Here is a 15,526-nt window from a genome sequence, read left to right on the forward strand (position 1 = left end):
AGCCACTCTACCCTCAGATTCCCTTCTCATGACAACCGTCTTTTTGAAACTGAAGAGGACAGGGCAGAATTCTCTGTGCTCCCTGGGCCATTCCTTAATTGGCCCTGAGAGCCACGGCTCAATGGCACGAAGGCATTCCAGCCCTGCGTGGGGTCTGAGCTCTGCCTGTGCAGTCCCTCCAGCCTCAGGACACAGCATGCAGCCTCGGTTGGTGCTTCTGGGACGGATGATTCTTTCCTTCCCGAGTCTTTTTAATCACTTAGGAAAAGACGAACTATTGTTGAGTGTTTTATGGATTACATCGTTGAAAAAGATGACGATGTAGATCAAGAAATGCCTCTTATACGACAGGAGTCTTCAGTCTGTGCACAGAGCCCATGTCTTTACTGTCTGTCTGTATCGTCTGTCTGTTAGGAACACAAGATGCCTACACTCTCGCCTGTGGCAGCTCATCTCAACTTAAGAAAAAGCAGCAAAATACAAATGCATCCACTTGGCTGGGTAATTACTAGATTTACTGTTGCATGATGTGACTGATTTCTTTCAATCGATGACAGTGAAGTAGGGGCTTTCTGTTGGTTTTCCTTCTGTTTTCGTGCTCCATTTTGCTCCTTCTGTTTTTCTTTCCTCGACTTCCTGACTGCAGTTCCTGATTGCAGCAGAGAGTTCCCCTTGTACTGCGTCATCAGCATCACCCAATCTTAAGATTTAAGAATAAGGAAAGAGAAATGGACCAGCAGTGGAATGAACTGCGAGGCCAGCAGTACTGTGGCTCTTTTCAGACATCCAAATTGAAGGTGTTGGCAACTTATAGGTTGAGTTGTTGGACAGTGGAGTTTAGAAAGCATCTGAAGTTAAACAGATGATGTGCTGTTTTATATAAGTGTAAACCACTTTCTGAACTAGTTTTGTTTGAAGTATCTCTTTTTATTTCAGCCAACATTTATTTGATTTTGCCCAGAAGCAGTTCTTGATTTGATCTCGTTCTGTCTCTCTTTTATTTTAGTGAAATCTATCACACTTTGTTCCAATTCCAGTTGAGAACCAGCTTCACAGCAGTAGGAAGCTGCCATCTCTTTAGATCCTCTGTGATGACCACTTTTCCCTTTATGTCAGCATATTTTTGATAACATCATCGTGATGTGATAGTAGGTTTTTTCCAGATTTTCCATTCCCTTTCTAAAATAACCTATCATTGTTTCTTTCTGAAGATATTTCAACTATCAAGATAAGTGTAACCTTTAAATTAAATGAAGGAAAATGTAGTTTGAAAAAGACTGAGATGTTTCAAGAAGGTCTGGAACAGACGATACCAGGTATGAATATAAACATGCAGGTAAGCAGGTTGGAGTCGTATCTGTGGGGTTATTAAATGTCCTCCTTGATAGGAAGTGCACAGAGGGCTGCAGACTTTCTACTCCTTACTGACCTCATAAATCGTACTCCTTCCCAGCCAAGATTCTTGCAGCAGGTGCTTCAGGTGGCCAGATTTTCCTCTGATAACCTTAGAGTTTGCTAGGAAAGTCCTACTTTTTTGTTTGTGCCACTGTCAGTAAGTTCCCAGTAAAATCAGCCATACTTCTTGTTCTTTTGATTTTGTCCTTTCCCTCCTTTCTATCCTTTCTTTCTCTTCTTTCCTTTATTGCCTGCTGCTTCCTCTCTGATGCCTCAGTGAAGATGCTCTGCGCCTCTTATGCTGACTTTATTGCTAAAAGATTATTCCTCTTTTCTTTTCCTCTTATACTTTAGCAGCCCCAGATGGACACAGTGAGGTCAGCTCTTCGTCTGTTCCAAGACAGAACGTACAAAGTCAGCAGGAAATGAGAATACTTAGGGGGGGAAAAAAAAGATAAAGTTTCTTACTAATATGGTGAATCAGCATGTCAGTTTGTTTGTCCTTAGAAGAGCAACAGCAATGAACTATGCTAGGTACTCAGTGAAGAGTACATATTCCTGAACCAGAGCTTATTCTGAATGTTTTCTTTAACTAGATCTTGTTTCCCTCTTTGAGGGATTGAAAATGGTCTCCAAATGTCCCATGAATGCAGCCACCACTTAATTTAAACACCATTATAAGCTAATGCATTTTTCACGTGCTTCGTGTGAGTGCAGAATCGTTTCCCTCCAGCAGCCTGCCTGGTGCAGGCAGAGTTACAGTTTTAAGATGTTTTGCATGGTAGGAAGGGAATGCATTGGAACCTGCTTAGCAAACCCCACGGGAAGCAGGCTGAGCGCTGCAGCCAAGCTCTAATCCTAGCAGTGAATCACGCGTGCCTCAAAGCCAGGGCAGCTCTAGGGGCTCCAGCTCAAAGTACATCCATAGGTGCACTGCAGTCATGATTCTGCAGGAGGGCACACCCAGTGAGAAACTGGACAAAATGTTTGTTTACTGGTGTTTGGAGTGAGTCATTTGCTCCCCTTGAAGTTTTGGTGATGAAATACGCACCGAAGACTAGCGAGTATCTAATAACATAGCTGGCCAAGCTTTTGCTTCCTTTAATTTTGTTCATACAGAGAGACATAACTCAGTAATGGAGAGCTTCCACTATGTAAACCTAACGTGCAGCTCCGGCAAGAAAGTCCATGGAGCCCTCAGTAGACTGCCTGCAACCAGAGAGATTTTTATCACTGCGGACTTTGAGCTTGAAACGAACCAGAAGGAGGTGACAGGTTGGTTGGAAAATAATCCAAGGTGCGATTGGAAGCTTCTTATGGCTTGCTTCTTAACTTCTGTATTTTTCACTTCTGTCTTCATGCGAAACGATAACAAAAAGTATCTCCTGTTTTGAAAATTAACGTTCATGCTTCAAAAAGAGCTGAGAGATGGGGATGGTTTCTAGGATCAAAGGGCTGCCCGTGGGTTAAAGCCTTCTGGTCTGTTTAATTTCCTTGAAGCCCACCGGTTTTGCCCATTCCACAGCACTTGTTCACAGAAGCCGTATTCTCGGTGAGTGGCGTTGGGTGGACTTTTGTGCGTGGTGACTTATTCAGGTTTCACCCTCGGTGCTTTTCAGATACGTGTGATGTGCGCTGCGCCCGAAAAAAGACAGAGAAGAGGTTCCGTAAAACCATCCGAACCTTACGGAAGACGGTCAGCAGGGACCAGTTCCGCGTCCGTGTCTCTGGCATGGACCACGAAGTGGCCAGGAAGTCCCTCAAGCTGTCGGAGCCACAGCAGTCGTGCGGTGTGGGACAGATGCATGTGGGTAGCAGATGTGGTAAGTGAGTGTGAGTCAGGAACAAACCATCATAGTACAGTGGGATAAGCACTCAGCACAGTGTGCTTTGTTGTGGGTGATGCAAAACCTACGGTAAACTCAAAGGTAGAAAGCCTGAGGGCTTAACAGCGGGCACCGCTGCCTGGGGATCACCGGTGTTACTTATAAAACACTGCGTTTGCCATCCATAACGCTGTGCTTCTGAACTTGTGAACATTTTGTATCTTGCTGAGCATTTTCTCTTTGCTGGTTAGGCTCTGATTCTCGGAGAATCTTCATGTCAGAGTTATAACTTCACCGAGAAAAGGGGCTTTCTAGGCCAGTACTGAGAAAAAAATCTCCATTATCGTGACACTAAAGGGCACCGCCGCAGTGAAACCCACAATAAATACTTCCAAAGCACAAAAGTTAAGGAGAAGGGTCAGATGTTGTCTTAACAGGGGTCTAACAGCCATGACGGCTAGCTCAGGCTGCATGGGGTGCGTAGCATGTAAGTGGTTTTGTGAATCAGCAAGCCTTTAAAATGCTTGTCAGACTGAATTAGTACGTCTTCCAGCAGCATCCCACTCAGGCTTAGAATAGATTTTCCCATCTAGTTTTGCTAACTCTGGAAACACTTGAATGCAAATAACAGAGAAAATGCTTTTTCGTTGTTGTTTAAAACATCAGTTTAGGGGAATTAGTTGGGAGTTCTATCAGAAAGAGCTGTGCGTTATGATGTAATGTTTTATAATAATGATGTAATGTATTATAATAAGCCTGAAAAACTTTGGAGCCTTCATCATGCTGAGGTTAGGTGGATGTTTTCAAGCTGTTGTGTCTGATGCTGCAGGAATGGTTTGAAAATGTCTCTGCCTCAGTCTGTTGAATGGAGTACAAGGTGCTTTCAAGCTCATCTATGACTTAATCTGGAAAAAAATCAGCAGTGAATAAGCTCAAAACACTACAGGTAAATGCACCCAGAGAAAACATCATCTTTGCTTTTGTCCTCAACCAATGTGAGTTGCAATTAGGAAGTGGAACAACAAGGGAACAATTATTTTTAGGTAGCCACGGGGCCCATTTCTTTTCTCATTAGAAATGAGCTGCTTACATGGAGCTTCTGTGCTAGTTCAGAGAGCAAGCGGCCTTCTGGAGAAGGTCAGTGAAATAGCCTGTCTGTGGCAAAAGCAGCCAGAGACGCTGAGCATATCAAGTGTTTTGAAGAGGAACTTGTAAAGGTCCAGACTTCTTTTGCTGAAATGGTGCCATGGTTCACCCTACACACCTTGTCAGGTTCTGCTGGGAGCACTGAGTCCTGTAAGATATGATTCCCTGAGGGCCTTATGCCTGGAAAGGTGCGATTGCCAAATGGATCTTCTTTTCCTTAGCTGAGTGATTCAGACCAAGTCCTTGTGCAGATTTGCTGTGATCAAATAGGGCAGAGATCCACAACACCTCTTACTTGAGTAGATGCTAACATCTCTCTTCTCTGTTTTAATGTTCCCCACCTATTTACATTAAACTTACAGAAACCTGGTACCTTTGAAACCTCTCCACATCTTTTGTCACGTTGCTGGAAGCTAAACTGAAAGTTTGCTGGTTGCTGAGGGAACATAAGAGTACAGGCAGAGGCAGTGCTATTACACATGCCTCATTTCCTTAGAAAAACCAATTGTGTGGGTAAAGCAGTGCTGGGCAACTGCTGCTGCTGTCTGACTGCTGGTCAGAAGGAGCTGAGAAATAGAGCGGGGTGGGGGAGAGAAAGAAGCGAGCTCATGGGTGTGTGTGAGAGCAGGACTTTTTCCTTTTGTTTTGGTCTGACTGTTCTGCAGAGCTGCTGAGAGCTACTGGGCAGGTGGCAGCCCTGTGTATCCAGGCATGGTAATGATTCTGGTGTGGAAGTGACACTATAGCAAGAGATACTGGGTCAGCAGATGAACCCAGTGCCACTGGGGCACGTGTTCTCAGGACAGGCGGCGAATTTTGGCAAAAGGATTTTGCTCAGTCTGACCAGAGAGGCAGAAAACAGTGATGGAAAAAATACGGCTAGGGACTGACAAGTCCTGGTTTTCCTGCTTTAAGTCCTGCTGACCATAGTGGGCCATGCTGCAGAGCAGAGGATCTAGAAAGGCACCAGGAACAGATCAGATGTAATCATCCTTAATAGGCTGAGTGGTTACACGTGTGTCTGCTGTTCTTTTAACAGCTGTTGATAGTAAAAGAGAATTCACAGTGCGTTCCAAGGAGTGGTGTATTTCATTTCAAGTTTGCTGTTCAGCATCAAGTCCTGTTCAGGCTTTTCTGACACTTTTGTGGCCCAGATGTTGTAGTTTCCTATTGGGTGTGCAAGCTCTGTGCCAATGAGGAAGGGTATTTAGTATTGGCTCATTAATTCTGTGAAGTCCTGAGAATGACCTATGTGGAGCAGCCCGCTGTAGGTCTCTATTAATGTGTATCACGGGAAATGGAACCTTAATCAACCTTCCCAGAGAATTCTGGATTCTCATAGCAGAGTGTGTGTCTTTCCACACTGCAGTAAATCTTATCGTGAAAAAACTTACCTATTTGATTGGTGGTGCTTCAAGACTGGACCATCTGGGGATGCTGGAAGTGCTGTGTGCTGCTTTGAAAGCAGATTTGTCTTGGGGGGGAGAAATGCGGTTTTCATTCACCAATCAGGCTAAAAGCAGTTATTCTTCAGCATGAGCAAGAGTTGAAACAGGTGGCCAAAGACCAACTCTTCAAATACTGACAGTTCCTTGTCATAATCTGATTAACAATGACATCCATACAGACAGAGAAGAAAAAGATAGCTACTGTGGACCTTTTGCCTGCAGGTATTTTCCACTGAGGGAGAGGCAACAAGCAGTTCATCTGTTTTTTCCATCACTTTAAGTGCTGTCGTATGTTGATTGTGCCCCATGGAGCTGAAGGTACAACTTTCTGTGTTTAGTATTTTTTGTGTTCCCTGTTCATTGCAGGGGAGTTGGAATAAATGGCCTTGAAGGGTCCCTTCCAACTCTAAGGATTCTAAGATAGCTGTGTTAGATAAATGAATGCTTTAATAAATGAAAGGAGGCAAACAAAAGTAAATGTTCTCTGAACTTGCTGTGTAGAAGGGTATGTTGCTGCAGTTACAAATGGATTAATCCAAAGACCTGTCACTTAAGAGAACAGCAAGCATGAGAACTGCACTGGCATAGGTACTGCTCTGATGTAAACACTGAGCAGCTTTATCTTGGGTGGGAGATGCTGATGCCTTCTCTGCTCAGCATCCAGCAGTTTTGTCCCCTTAGTTTAGAGGATGCAGACAAAATAGTAACAAAATAGTCTTAAAGCTTATATGTGGTGTGATGGGACACCATGGAAGTATGATAAAAGATACAGAAAGAGGAAAGTGCTGACTGCCGTTGCGTTTGTTGCAATTGGTGGTTGTATTTCCACACAGTGGAGAACTGTGAATTGCATTTATTTCTTATGTTTTTGTAAAACTGACAAGGAAAAAAATAAATGATTAAATGTCAGAGTGCCTTTTGCTTGTTAGCCTGCTTGCAACCGTAGGTTTAAGACACAAATCCTTCAGACATAACTGCCTCATGTGCCTTAGGTGTGTGAACTGCTACAATACAATAACATAAAGGATGAGGCTTCGGAATTGATTTGTGCCCCTTGTCAGTAATTATCCTTATAAAGTCAAGGCGTGATTCTTAAGAAAATGGTAAAATGGTGGATCATGACCTCCTTTACAAGGTTCACCTTCTTATCCACTGAAATACTGCAGCGTTTGTCCAGAGGAGCAAACACTCAAAGGCCGATGTGCTGAAAAGAGAGGAAAGAGCCTCTAAGTGTCTTTGTAACCCTTAATCCTGGTTCCCTGTGCCCCCTCTTCTTTTCTTTTCTTGTTTTTGCATCAGAAAAGCTTTCACTCTTTTTTTTTTTTTTCCTTTCCCCCCTTAAAACAGCTGCATGAGATTCAAGACCAGTTTTTTTAATGGGCATTGAAGGCCAACAAAGACGGTGGCTGCAGAAATGAAGTCTACTGGAGGCAATTGGTTCTTTTGTTCGTTTGGAGAAAAACAATCCGGTTCCTGGAAAAAAAAAAAAAAGAGCAAAGCCAGCAAGGGGGATTCTGATTTATGCCATTATTTGCACATCCACAGATCTTGTTTTGAGTGGGTATTTCCCATGTGTCAGGAGGGACGCTGTGCAGCTTCCAGTTCTGTGAAACTCCTAGGGCTGGTAGAAGCTCCTGGAGGCTCGTAGGCATTTTTAGTTTCATTGAAACAAATGCTGTGATGGGAGAAGTTTGAACTCAGTTTTATTTTGTTTTTCAGAGAGGGTTCGTTTGTGCCAACCTAACTTCATGAACAGTCCTGCAGATTCCTGTGGGATGATATCTGTGGTATTGATGTATTGTTCCCACAATTAACGATGCTGTAATTGAACCTAACACCAAGTCTGTTGTGTTGAATTGAGTCCTGGTGAGTGCAGTGAGTTTCTAAACATGCTTCCCTCATTAGCCCTGTTCTGTGCTCCAGTGGCATGAGATGCCTGGGCTGCATCTCCCCTCTGGGGAGAAACCAGGAGCAGTTTACAAGGAACGCATCTGTGGCTCATAGTGTCTGGGGAGCTGTACTGCTTAGGAAAGCTCGGGTTGAGATGGTAGTGTAAAGAAACCAATATATTTCTTAGACTATAAACCAGATAGAGGTGTGAATTATTATCCTAGTAGGCCTCTCCATCCAGATCTGAGCTCCTTAATCCCAGAAGCCACATCACGAATGCTATCTAATAAACCAGTGATCTTTGTTGTGAAAGCAGCCAGCGTTCCCCTCTCCCACCCTGCCTTAGAAGGCAGCTTCACGTGCTGGGGCCCTGACAGCAAGTAATTTCTGAGCAGGGGGGAGAGCACGTCCTTCCTGGAGTGGATCCAGAAATTGTGGACTTTGCTGAAAAGTTCTAGATTTGTTCGGTTTTATACCACAGGAAGCTTTACAGTTTTACAACGTGAGCTTTCAAGGAGATGCAGATGGTAAAGTTGTCAGAAGAGAGCTGATGGCGTAGGTTCTCAGATGTAACGTCTTCACGTGAACGGTGTGGATTTGGTTCCTGCCTGGGACACGTTTCCCTCTTAGACAGCCTGCTGGACTCAGAGAAAGCTCAGAAAGCAGTTTTAAGGTGGAATTTGTATGACTTTACCAGTGCAAAGTAGTGGTCTGTTCAAAAAACAAAACAGCAGCAACAGGCCCAAAACTCACCTAAACAGTCTGAACTTCATGCATGATTAAAATGAAGGGAAAAAGACAGATGTAGGGGACAGAGCAGGCAGGCAGGCAGCCTCCAGTGAGGATACTTGGTGGATGGATTGCCTGTACAACCATACAGCTTTTGTGGGGAAGGAGATTTTCACTGATCTTTTCACTGCCTCTTTATTCCTGAAGCCGGTAGCTGCGTCTCAAAATCACCTTTACTATCCTTGATTGCATCTCCTCATCACAGAATTGTAATTAGCCTTTCCTTACCTTACTGAGGTTGTTGCATGAAAGCCTTACTTCATCCATTTTTTGTTAAGTTGCACAAGGAGTGATGAGTGTTCTGTAGAAATGTTTATAAAATGAAGAAAAGCTTGGGAGTGCATGAATGTGTGTACTTATGAGAGCAGAAGTGATGTGTGGTGGAAATAGTTAGAACTGAGGCAGTCTCTTTCTGCACTAGCTTTCATTGATAAGCTATGGAGCATTGCTTAATTCTGCTGTATTTTATTTTTAAGTGAAGGAAAAACACTCAGGACTACACTCTGTTTATCAGCAATAAGCAAAATTCTCCATCACTGATCATGACCGGTAGTTAATGCCCTGCTTGTTGTTAGTCATATATCCTGAAATGAAGCCAAGGCCAATTTAACTTCCTAACAAAACAGCTATTCACCGAGTGATTTATTGGAGCTATAAACTAAAACTAACAGTTTGTTATTGTAACAGGTCTTTTAAAGGACAGGATTTTTCAGCACAGCTGAACAACTGCAACACTATTTTGTACCTTCCAGAACAGGGTGATTATTAAACGCTGGCACTGAAGTCAGTTCTTTTGTGCAAGGTTTCAAACACAGATTTTGTCAATACCTGTAAGTATTCCTGGGTTTATTGGATAATATCAGACTGTGTTCAAGTAAAATCAGTCTGGTTGATGTTATCTATTCATCATGCAGAACACAACTATCCAGTGCACAGGTGATCATTATCCAAGAATCATTACTGGCAAGAATATTTCTGCTTTAAAAGTCTTTGAGCCACATCTAATGCTTGGTGAATTTGCACGATTCCTGGTTGCACTTGAGCTTTTAGGACAATTCAGTAACCTCAGCAGTTATGAAGTACAACGATTCACTACTTACTAACATGAAAATACTTTTAGAAATCTGGAAGTACATTTTTGATGTCTTAATTTCAGTACTTATTTTTTTTTTCTTTTGGCAAGGGTCTGAGAGTTCTTTAGAAAGAAGAGTTAATCTCTATGTTATTGCTCTGTACTGATTAACAGCAAGCGCTGGACAGGCTTAGTGTCCAACGTAGCCTTGCAACAAAGTGTGAAGGCTGTTCCAGTCCACCGGAGCTCACCAGCACCAGAGGTTATCAGTGTTCGTGTCAGATATGCAGGGTACAGTGTATGTATTGAGTTCTTTCTGTCATCCACATTCAGTTCTGAAACCTCGGCCCTCACGGTTTCAGAGGAAAACAGTTGCACAATGGAGTTTTGGGTCCTGCATACGCTCACTACTTACCTCCATTATAAAATATGAGTTGAAGCTCCTGTGTTGTTCTTCCTCTAGATCAGTGCTCACCAGGTGAATATTCCTCTGATGGCTTCAAGCCCTGTCTGCCATGTCCCATTGGAACATACCAGCCCGAAGCTGGGCGAGTGTCCTGCTTCCCCTGCGGAGGAGGTCTGACGACAAGACACAGCAGTACGTCCTTGTTTCAGGACTGTGAGACCAAAGGTGAGACCAAGAGTTGGTGAACTCTACTGCTCTGATGGAAAAGCTACTGCTGCTACATGCGGGGTGTTTCAGTAAGGGCAGGTCTTCCCAGGATCTGTTCTTCCAGCAGTCCTATAGTTGTTGGGCCTGGAATGGCTGCAGTGAAGCTCTGTAAAGCCTCAATTATTTTTACGACTGACTTTTACACAAGACTTGAGGAGAGGCTGAGAGATGCGAGGAAGTTGGTCAGTGAAGTGACTGACTGAGGAGAGTTTAATATAAAAACAGTAAGAAGAAGATATCCCAATAGGAAATTTGGACCAGTGTACTGTATTGACGTTTTGGGTTTAAGTAGTGACTTCAAACTGTGAAGGAGGGAACTGCAGCTCTGAAGTGTAAATAAGAAAATATTTTTTCATGTTAATAATGGCTAAAAAGCTAACTACAAAGCTGTTATTCATCTTAACTATGCAGTACTTCAAATGGTCCTCTAAACTTGAGTGCCATGGAGCTGCCATGCAATCTGCTTCCAAGGTTTTCCTCCAAGGAGTGAAAATCAAGGGGGGGGGGGGGCGGGAATCAGACCTTTAAGAATGAAGAAATTTCTTGTTAGTGTTTTATTTATATAAAAAGTAGAAACCTGAGAGCTTTGAAGCTGTCTTTGAAAATGTTGATGGAAAATATGTACCCGTGGAAGAGATGAAATGTTAATGATTATACCTCAAAGTCTTAAAGCATGGATAAAAGAACATTACTTACATCGAGATCACCAAGAAGAAAAATTGTTAATAGCAAATATATTGTAATTGAATAGAAATAAGGGCTAGATATAAGGTCCTTATGCAAACATTCAGTGGTGGTTTGACTTTGGACGAAGATAAGAGGAACTGATTTTAGTACTATTTAATGCAAACAAAAACAGGTCTGTAAACAAGGCGCAGTTTTCACATTAGAGTAGATATTCATGGAATTTTTTGTGTCAGCTGGAATGAAGAGCTCATGGTTTTGCATGTGGCCACATGAGATGTGGAATCGCAGGGGTAAAAACTGCTTGGAACTTGTATTTGAAGTGTTTTGAATTATGGAGTGGCAGTAGATCACATAGGGAAGGAGTCCAAACTGAGCTGCTGGAATAAAATCTCAACAAGGGCAGTTATATGGGAGTAAGCAGAGCCTGAAAGGAACAGAGGAGAAAAAAAGAAAAAATGAGAGCCTGTGCAGCACAGAAAGCTACATTTTAAAGGCAACGTAATAAATGATTCAGAAGTTAAGCTGAGCTGAGAGAGGTAAACTTGTCAAATGATGCAGAAGGAATAGGAAAAGATTTGTTTGTAGTCTTATGAATGAAAACAAACAAGACGGGGATGGAGTTGAGAGTGAAGATAAATATATGGCTTGTGCTCTTGACTTGTTAATCATGCCGCCTATTTAAATGCTCCCCAGTTCAGTGTTCACCTGGTCATTTCTACAATACGACAACTCATCGGTGTATTCGCTGCATGGTTGGGACGTACCAGCCTGAGTTTGGACAGAATTACTGTATTTCTTGCCCTGGAAATACCACTACAGATTATGACGGATCCACAAATATAACGCAGTGCAAAAGTAAGTATAGCAAGATAGGTTTTGATCATCTGTCACAAATGAAAGGACTGGGTCACCAATATTCAGAGTGGCCTTAAGGGCAAAATGTAGCTTTGCTCCAGGGAGCTTGGAGAGAAGGCAGTGGTGTTGGTCTTTTTTTGCTGCCTTCTTGTATCTCATCCCACATGACTTACTGAGGTTCATGGGAGACCATTTCTGCAGACTGTTTTCATCATTCCTGAGAAGGTGAGTGATGGTTGTGTCTTGTCAGTTGGTGTTGGGTCGCCCTGGGTCATGCTATTAAATCTTCTCTCCCAGCACACAGCAGAACAAATTTGTGTTCTTGGCATCTTGATTTGTTTCCTTTCTATTAAAAGGAATAGAAGTTGGCTCACAAAGCTTAAGTTAGTAAGAATTTCTTCTTAATAACAATCTTTGAAAGAGGCAACTACAAAAACCCACTCTTCTAGATTATGGGAGCTGTAGTGTGGGAAGCTGAGGGCAAATTGAGCGGAAAATATAAAGTGGAGAGGCAACTCTCAGAAGAATCTCAGACACATATATACACAGGTACGTGTATATGCACATTCACACATATAAGCAGGTATTCTGGGAACTGGGAACTTGGAGATTCTGCTCTGTGGGCACATCACTCACACATGGCTGTTGTGGTTTCTGTGGTGCCCAGAACCTTGTGGACACCCAGAACTGGGGAGCACAGGGAGAGCATCCTGTATCTTCCTGCTGCTGGGTTGCTGAGATGAACAGGGAAAAGGCCTGGCAGACTCCCTGTTGGTATTGGCTTGTGTTGGACTTCAGCTGATGCTTCTGTGAAGGCGTCCTGTCTAGTACAAGCAGGTGGAGCATCCTTGCTTGACCATTGCTATGTCCTTTTAAAAGTGCCTTTTTACTTGACTGTGGCTTGGTCAGTAGCACCTGCTGCATTAACATAGGATAATCTGTATTTTGAAACAGGCTGCCCAGGGAGGTGGTGGAGTCACTATCCTTTGAGGTGTTCCAACAAGAGTAGATGTGGCAGTGAGGGACATAGTTTAGTGGGCGTAGTAGTGGTGGGTTGATGGTTGGACAAGATGATCTTACTGGTCTTTTCCAACCTTAATGATTCTGTGATTCTATAATTTCTTAACATTGATTAAACCATAAAGGCAGAAGTGAGGCTTGTTGAAGGGAATTGCATCAGATATAGATATAGTTTGCGTGCCTGTCAATCATGTACTGCTTCTGAAGGTGTCTGCATAAAGAGCTGAAGGATGCCCTCGCTTTTCCTAGTCATATACTGTGTTGTTTTTTCAGATAGGCAGTGCGGAGGTGAACTGGGCGATTACACCGGGTATATTGAATCACCCAATTATCCTGGGGACTATCCTGCAAACACCGAATGCACTTGGAATATTAACCCACCGCCAAAGCGCCGCATTCTGATTGTGGTTCCAGAAATATTTCTACCAATAGAAGATGAGTGTGGGGACTACCTGGTGATGAGAAAAAGCTGTAAGTCTGAAGTGAATGTTGAGGCATATGGTATCTAAATTCTATTTGGCAGTGCTGCTCAGGTGAAACAGGATAAATATTCTTAAGGGGGAGATGGTTCAAGCCAACGGATCATACAAAGCAGTTTTAGCCTGGGATAGGAACAGGGGATGCTTGCTGGTTCCTACAGTGCTTGATTTATGCATAAATAACTTCAGTTTCTAGAATGAGCACATCCTTCAAGCAGTAGATTGTTTTTTTTTTTTTTGAGAAAGGAAAAATATTCCTGGACTAAGAAGCTAGTCATTGATGGCCTGCCATCCCTTCTTTCCCCAGAGAAGCTGTGGATGCCTCATCAGTGGAGGTGTTCCAGGCCAGGTTGGATGGGGCTCTGGGCATCCTGATCTGGTTGGTGGGAACTGTTCACAGCAGGGGGTTGGAACTGAGTGGGCTTTTAGATTCCCTTCATCTCAAGCCATGCTATGATTCTATGATCTGCTGATGGCCTGCCACAACATAAGAAGGATTGTTTGTTTGTTTTGGTTTGGTTTGGTTGTTTTGTTTATTTTATTTGTTTGTTTTAGCATTAGCATGCATTTCTTGCCATGGTAATTTGATCTAATTTGTATACATCTATTAGCATAAGGCATTGTCAGATAACTGCCTGTTGTGGGTTTTTTTTTTCTTGAAAGCTTCTTCCAACTCAGTGACCACGTATGAAACCTGTCAGACCTACGAACGCCCAATAGCTTTTACTTCCAGGTCTAAGAAGCTGTGGATCCAGTTCAAGTCAAATGAAGGGAACAGTGCCAAAGGATTCCAAGTTCCTTACGTAACATATGATGGTGAGTGGATTTGAACAGCTGAATGTGTGTGGAGCGGTGCAGCTGCAGCAGTGCAGAACTCCTTGTGGGCTCCTTGACCTCACTAAGAAGCAGGATAACCCAGTGCTCTCAGCAGTGTCACTGTTAGAGCGCTTCCAGTAGCTGTTTTATTTTATGGCTAGGTTAAGGATCACTGCATTGCACTGCAGTCTTAAATGCTGTCATATTTCCAGCCTCTCACAAACCTAACCAAACAGCTGAGATTCTGGGCTCTGACTTGCAAAGGCAAAATGCAGAACTTAGAGCCAGCATCCAAGTTTTACATATCTTTATGCCTTCCCAGCTCTGGGTTACTTTGGGTGGCAGATTGCTCCCAGTTAAGAATTGGGCAGAGCCCAAAATGCTTCTGTGACTGATTGTATTGCTGCTATCAAGTTTAATTTGGTATCAGAGAGGTCACTGTCTGCATCCACTTTCTCTCACATTTTGCTCCTGAATCTTACAAGCTGATTTAGTGAAGTGTTTTTGTGAAGCAGTGGTGGTTGTAGTGGGGGAGAAACATACCTGTTCTTGAAACTCTGGCCCTTCTGATCCTTGTCAGAGTCACCAGGAGAGAGACTGGAGCTGAGGCTTTGTCCTTCAGCATGAGTGATGTGAATGTAATGTGGCATATCTCTGCTCATGCTGGAGCAGTGGATGAATGTCCCTCCGTGGTGATCTGGAGAGTTTCATTCATAGCAGATAGATTTTAGGTGATGCTTTTCCTTTTGAAGCTTTTCAAGTTCTGATTGGCCAGGAGGTTTGCCTTTTAAGAAAGCTTCCTCTTACCTTTTTTCTCTTATAGAAAGAAGTCAAGAATGGGTTGTGGGTTTTTGCAGATAAGTTCCAACAGTGCAGCATTGGAATAACTGCCGATGTGAGAGACAAATACCACTGGTTCTTTTTGGGGGTAGGGCTTCATTGTATACATAACCAAGGGAGGTATCAAATATGGAAATGAACATGCAAAGGACTCTCTTGTGCACTCTCAATAGAGGATTACCAAGAACTAATAGAAGACATCGTTCGGGATGGTAGACTTTATGCATCTGAAAATCATCAAGAAATACTTAAGGTATGTTCCTTCCACTAAAGTGTTGGTTTTGAATCAAAATGACACCTGTGTGCTAGAGAGGTTGCCTCCTGCTCTGCACCTGATCTGCTCCTTGCTAGTGGCAATAGACACATGCCGCTTTGGTAGGTGGGTAGGTTGAGTGGATGTCATTCCAAGTAGACTTTTCTTTTGCTGGATGTCAGCTCCACGGTAGTATAGTTTTCTGTGGGTTTGTTTTTTTTGTTGGTTTTTTTTTTCTTTTTGATTGGTTTGTTCAGTTCTTCTGTTTTATTTTTCTGTGCTGTTTTTGGAAGTATGAGAAAGGAAGAAATCCTGTTGCTAATTAAAATAAATGTGG

The 15,526-nt window shown here is 42.9% G+C and overlaps 1 protein-coding gene across 8 annotated transcripts in view; it reads left to right on the forward strand.

Moving 5' to 3' along the window:
* The window catches only part of SCUBE2 (signal peptide, CUB domain and EGF like domain containing 2), a 38,621-nt gene that overhangs the window by 18,767 nt on the left and 4,328 nt on the right, over nucleotides 1–15,526 (forward strand). For 5 of the 8 annotated variants that reach the window (XR_005860192.2, XR_001466551.4, XM_015286474.4 and 2 more), the window contains 9 exons: nucleotides 415–501; nucleotides 1,212–1,316; nucleotides 2,515–2,670; nucleotides 3,015–3,218; nucleotides 10,030–10,197; nucleotides 11,620–11,781; nucleotides 13,075–13,272; nucleotides 13,944–14,096; nucleotides 15,110–15,189. Coding sequence is in view for 6 of the 8 variants with exons in the window: in XM_015286474.4 (XP_015141960.4) it covers nucleotides 415–501; nucleotides 1,212–1,316; nucleotides 2,515–2,670; nucleotides 3,015–3,218; nucleotides 10,030–10,197; nucleotides 11,620–11,781; nucleotides 13,075–13,272; nucleotides 13,944–14,096; nucleotides 15,110–15,189 (1,313 nt within the window). In the remaining 2 variants the exon portion in view is untranslated. The other 3 variants (XM_015286476.4, XM_040701526.2, XM_015286477.4) reach the window with 3 other exon arrangements.

Source organism: Gallus gallus, chromosome 5 (assembly GCF_016699485.2).
Source record: "Gallus gallus isolate bGalGal1 chromosome 5, bGalGal1.mat.broiler.GRCg7b, whole genome shotgun sequence".
NCBI lineage: Eukaryota > Metazoa > Chordata > Aves > Galliformes > Phasianidae > Gallus > Gallus gallus.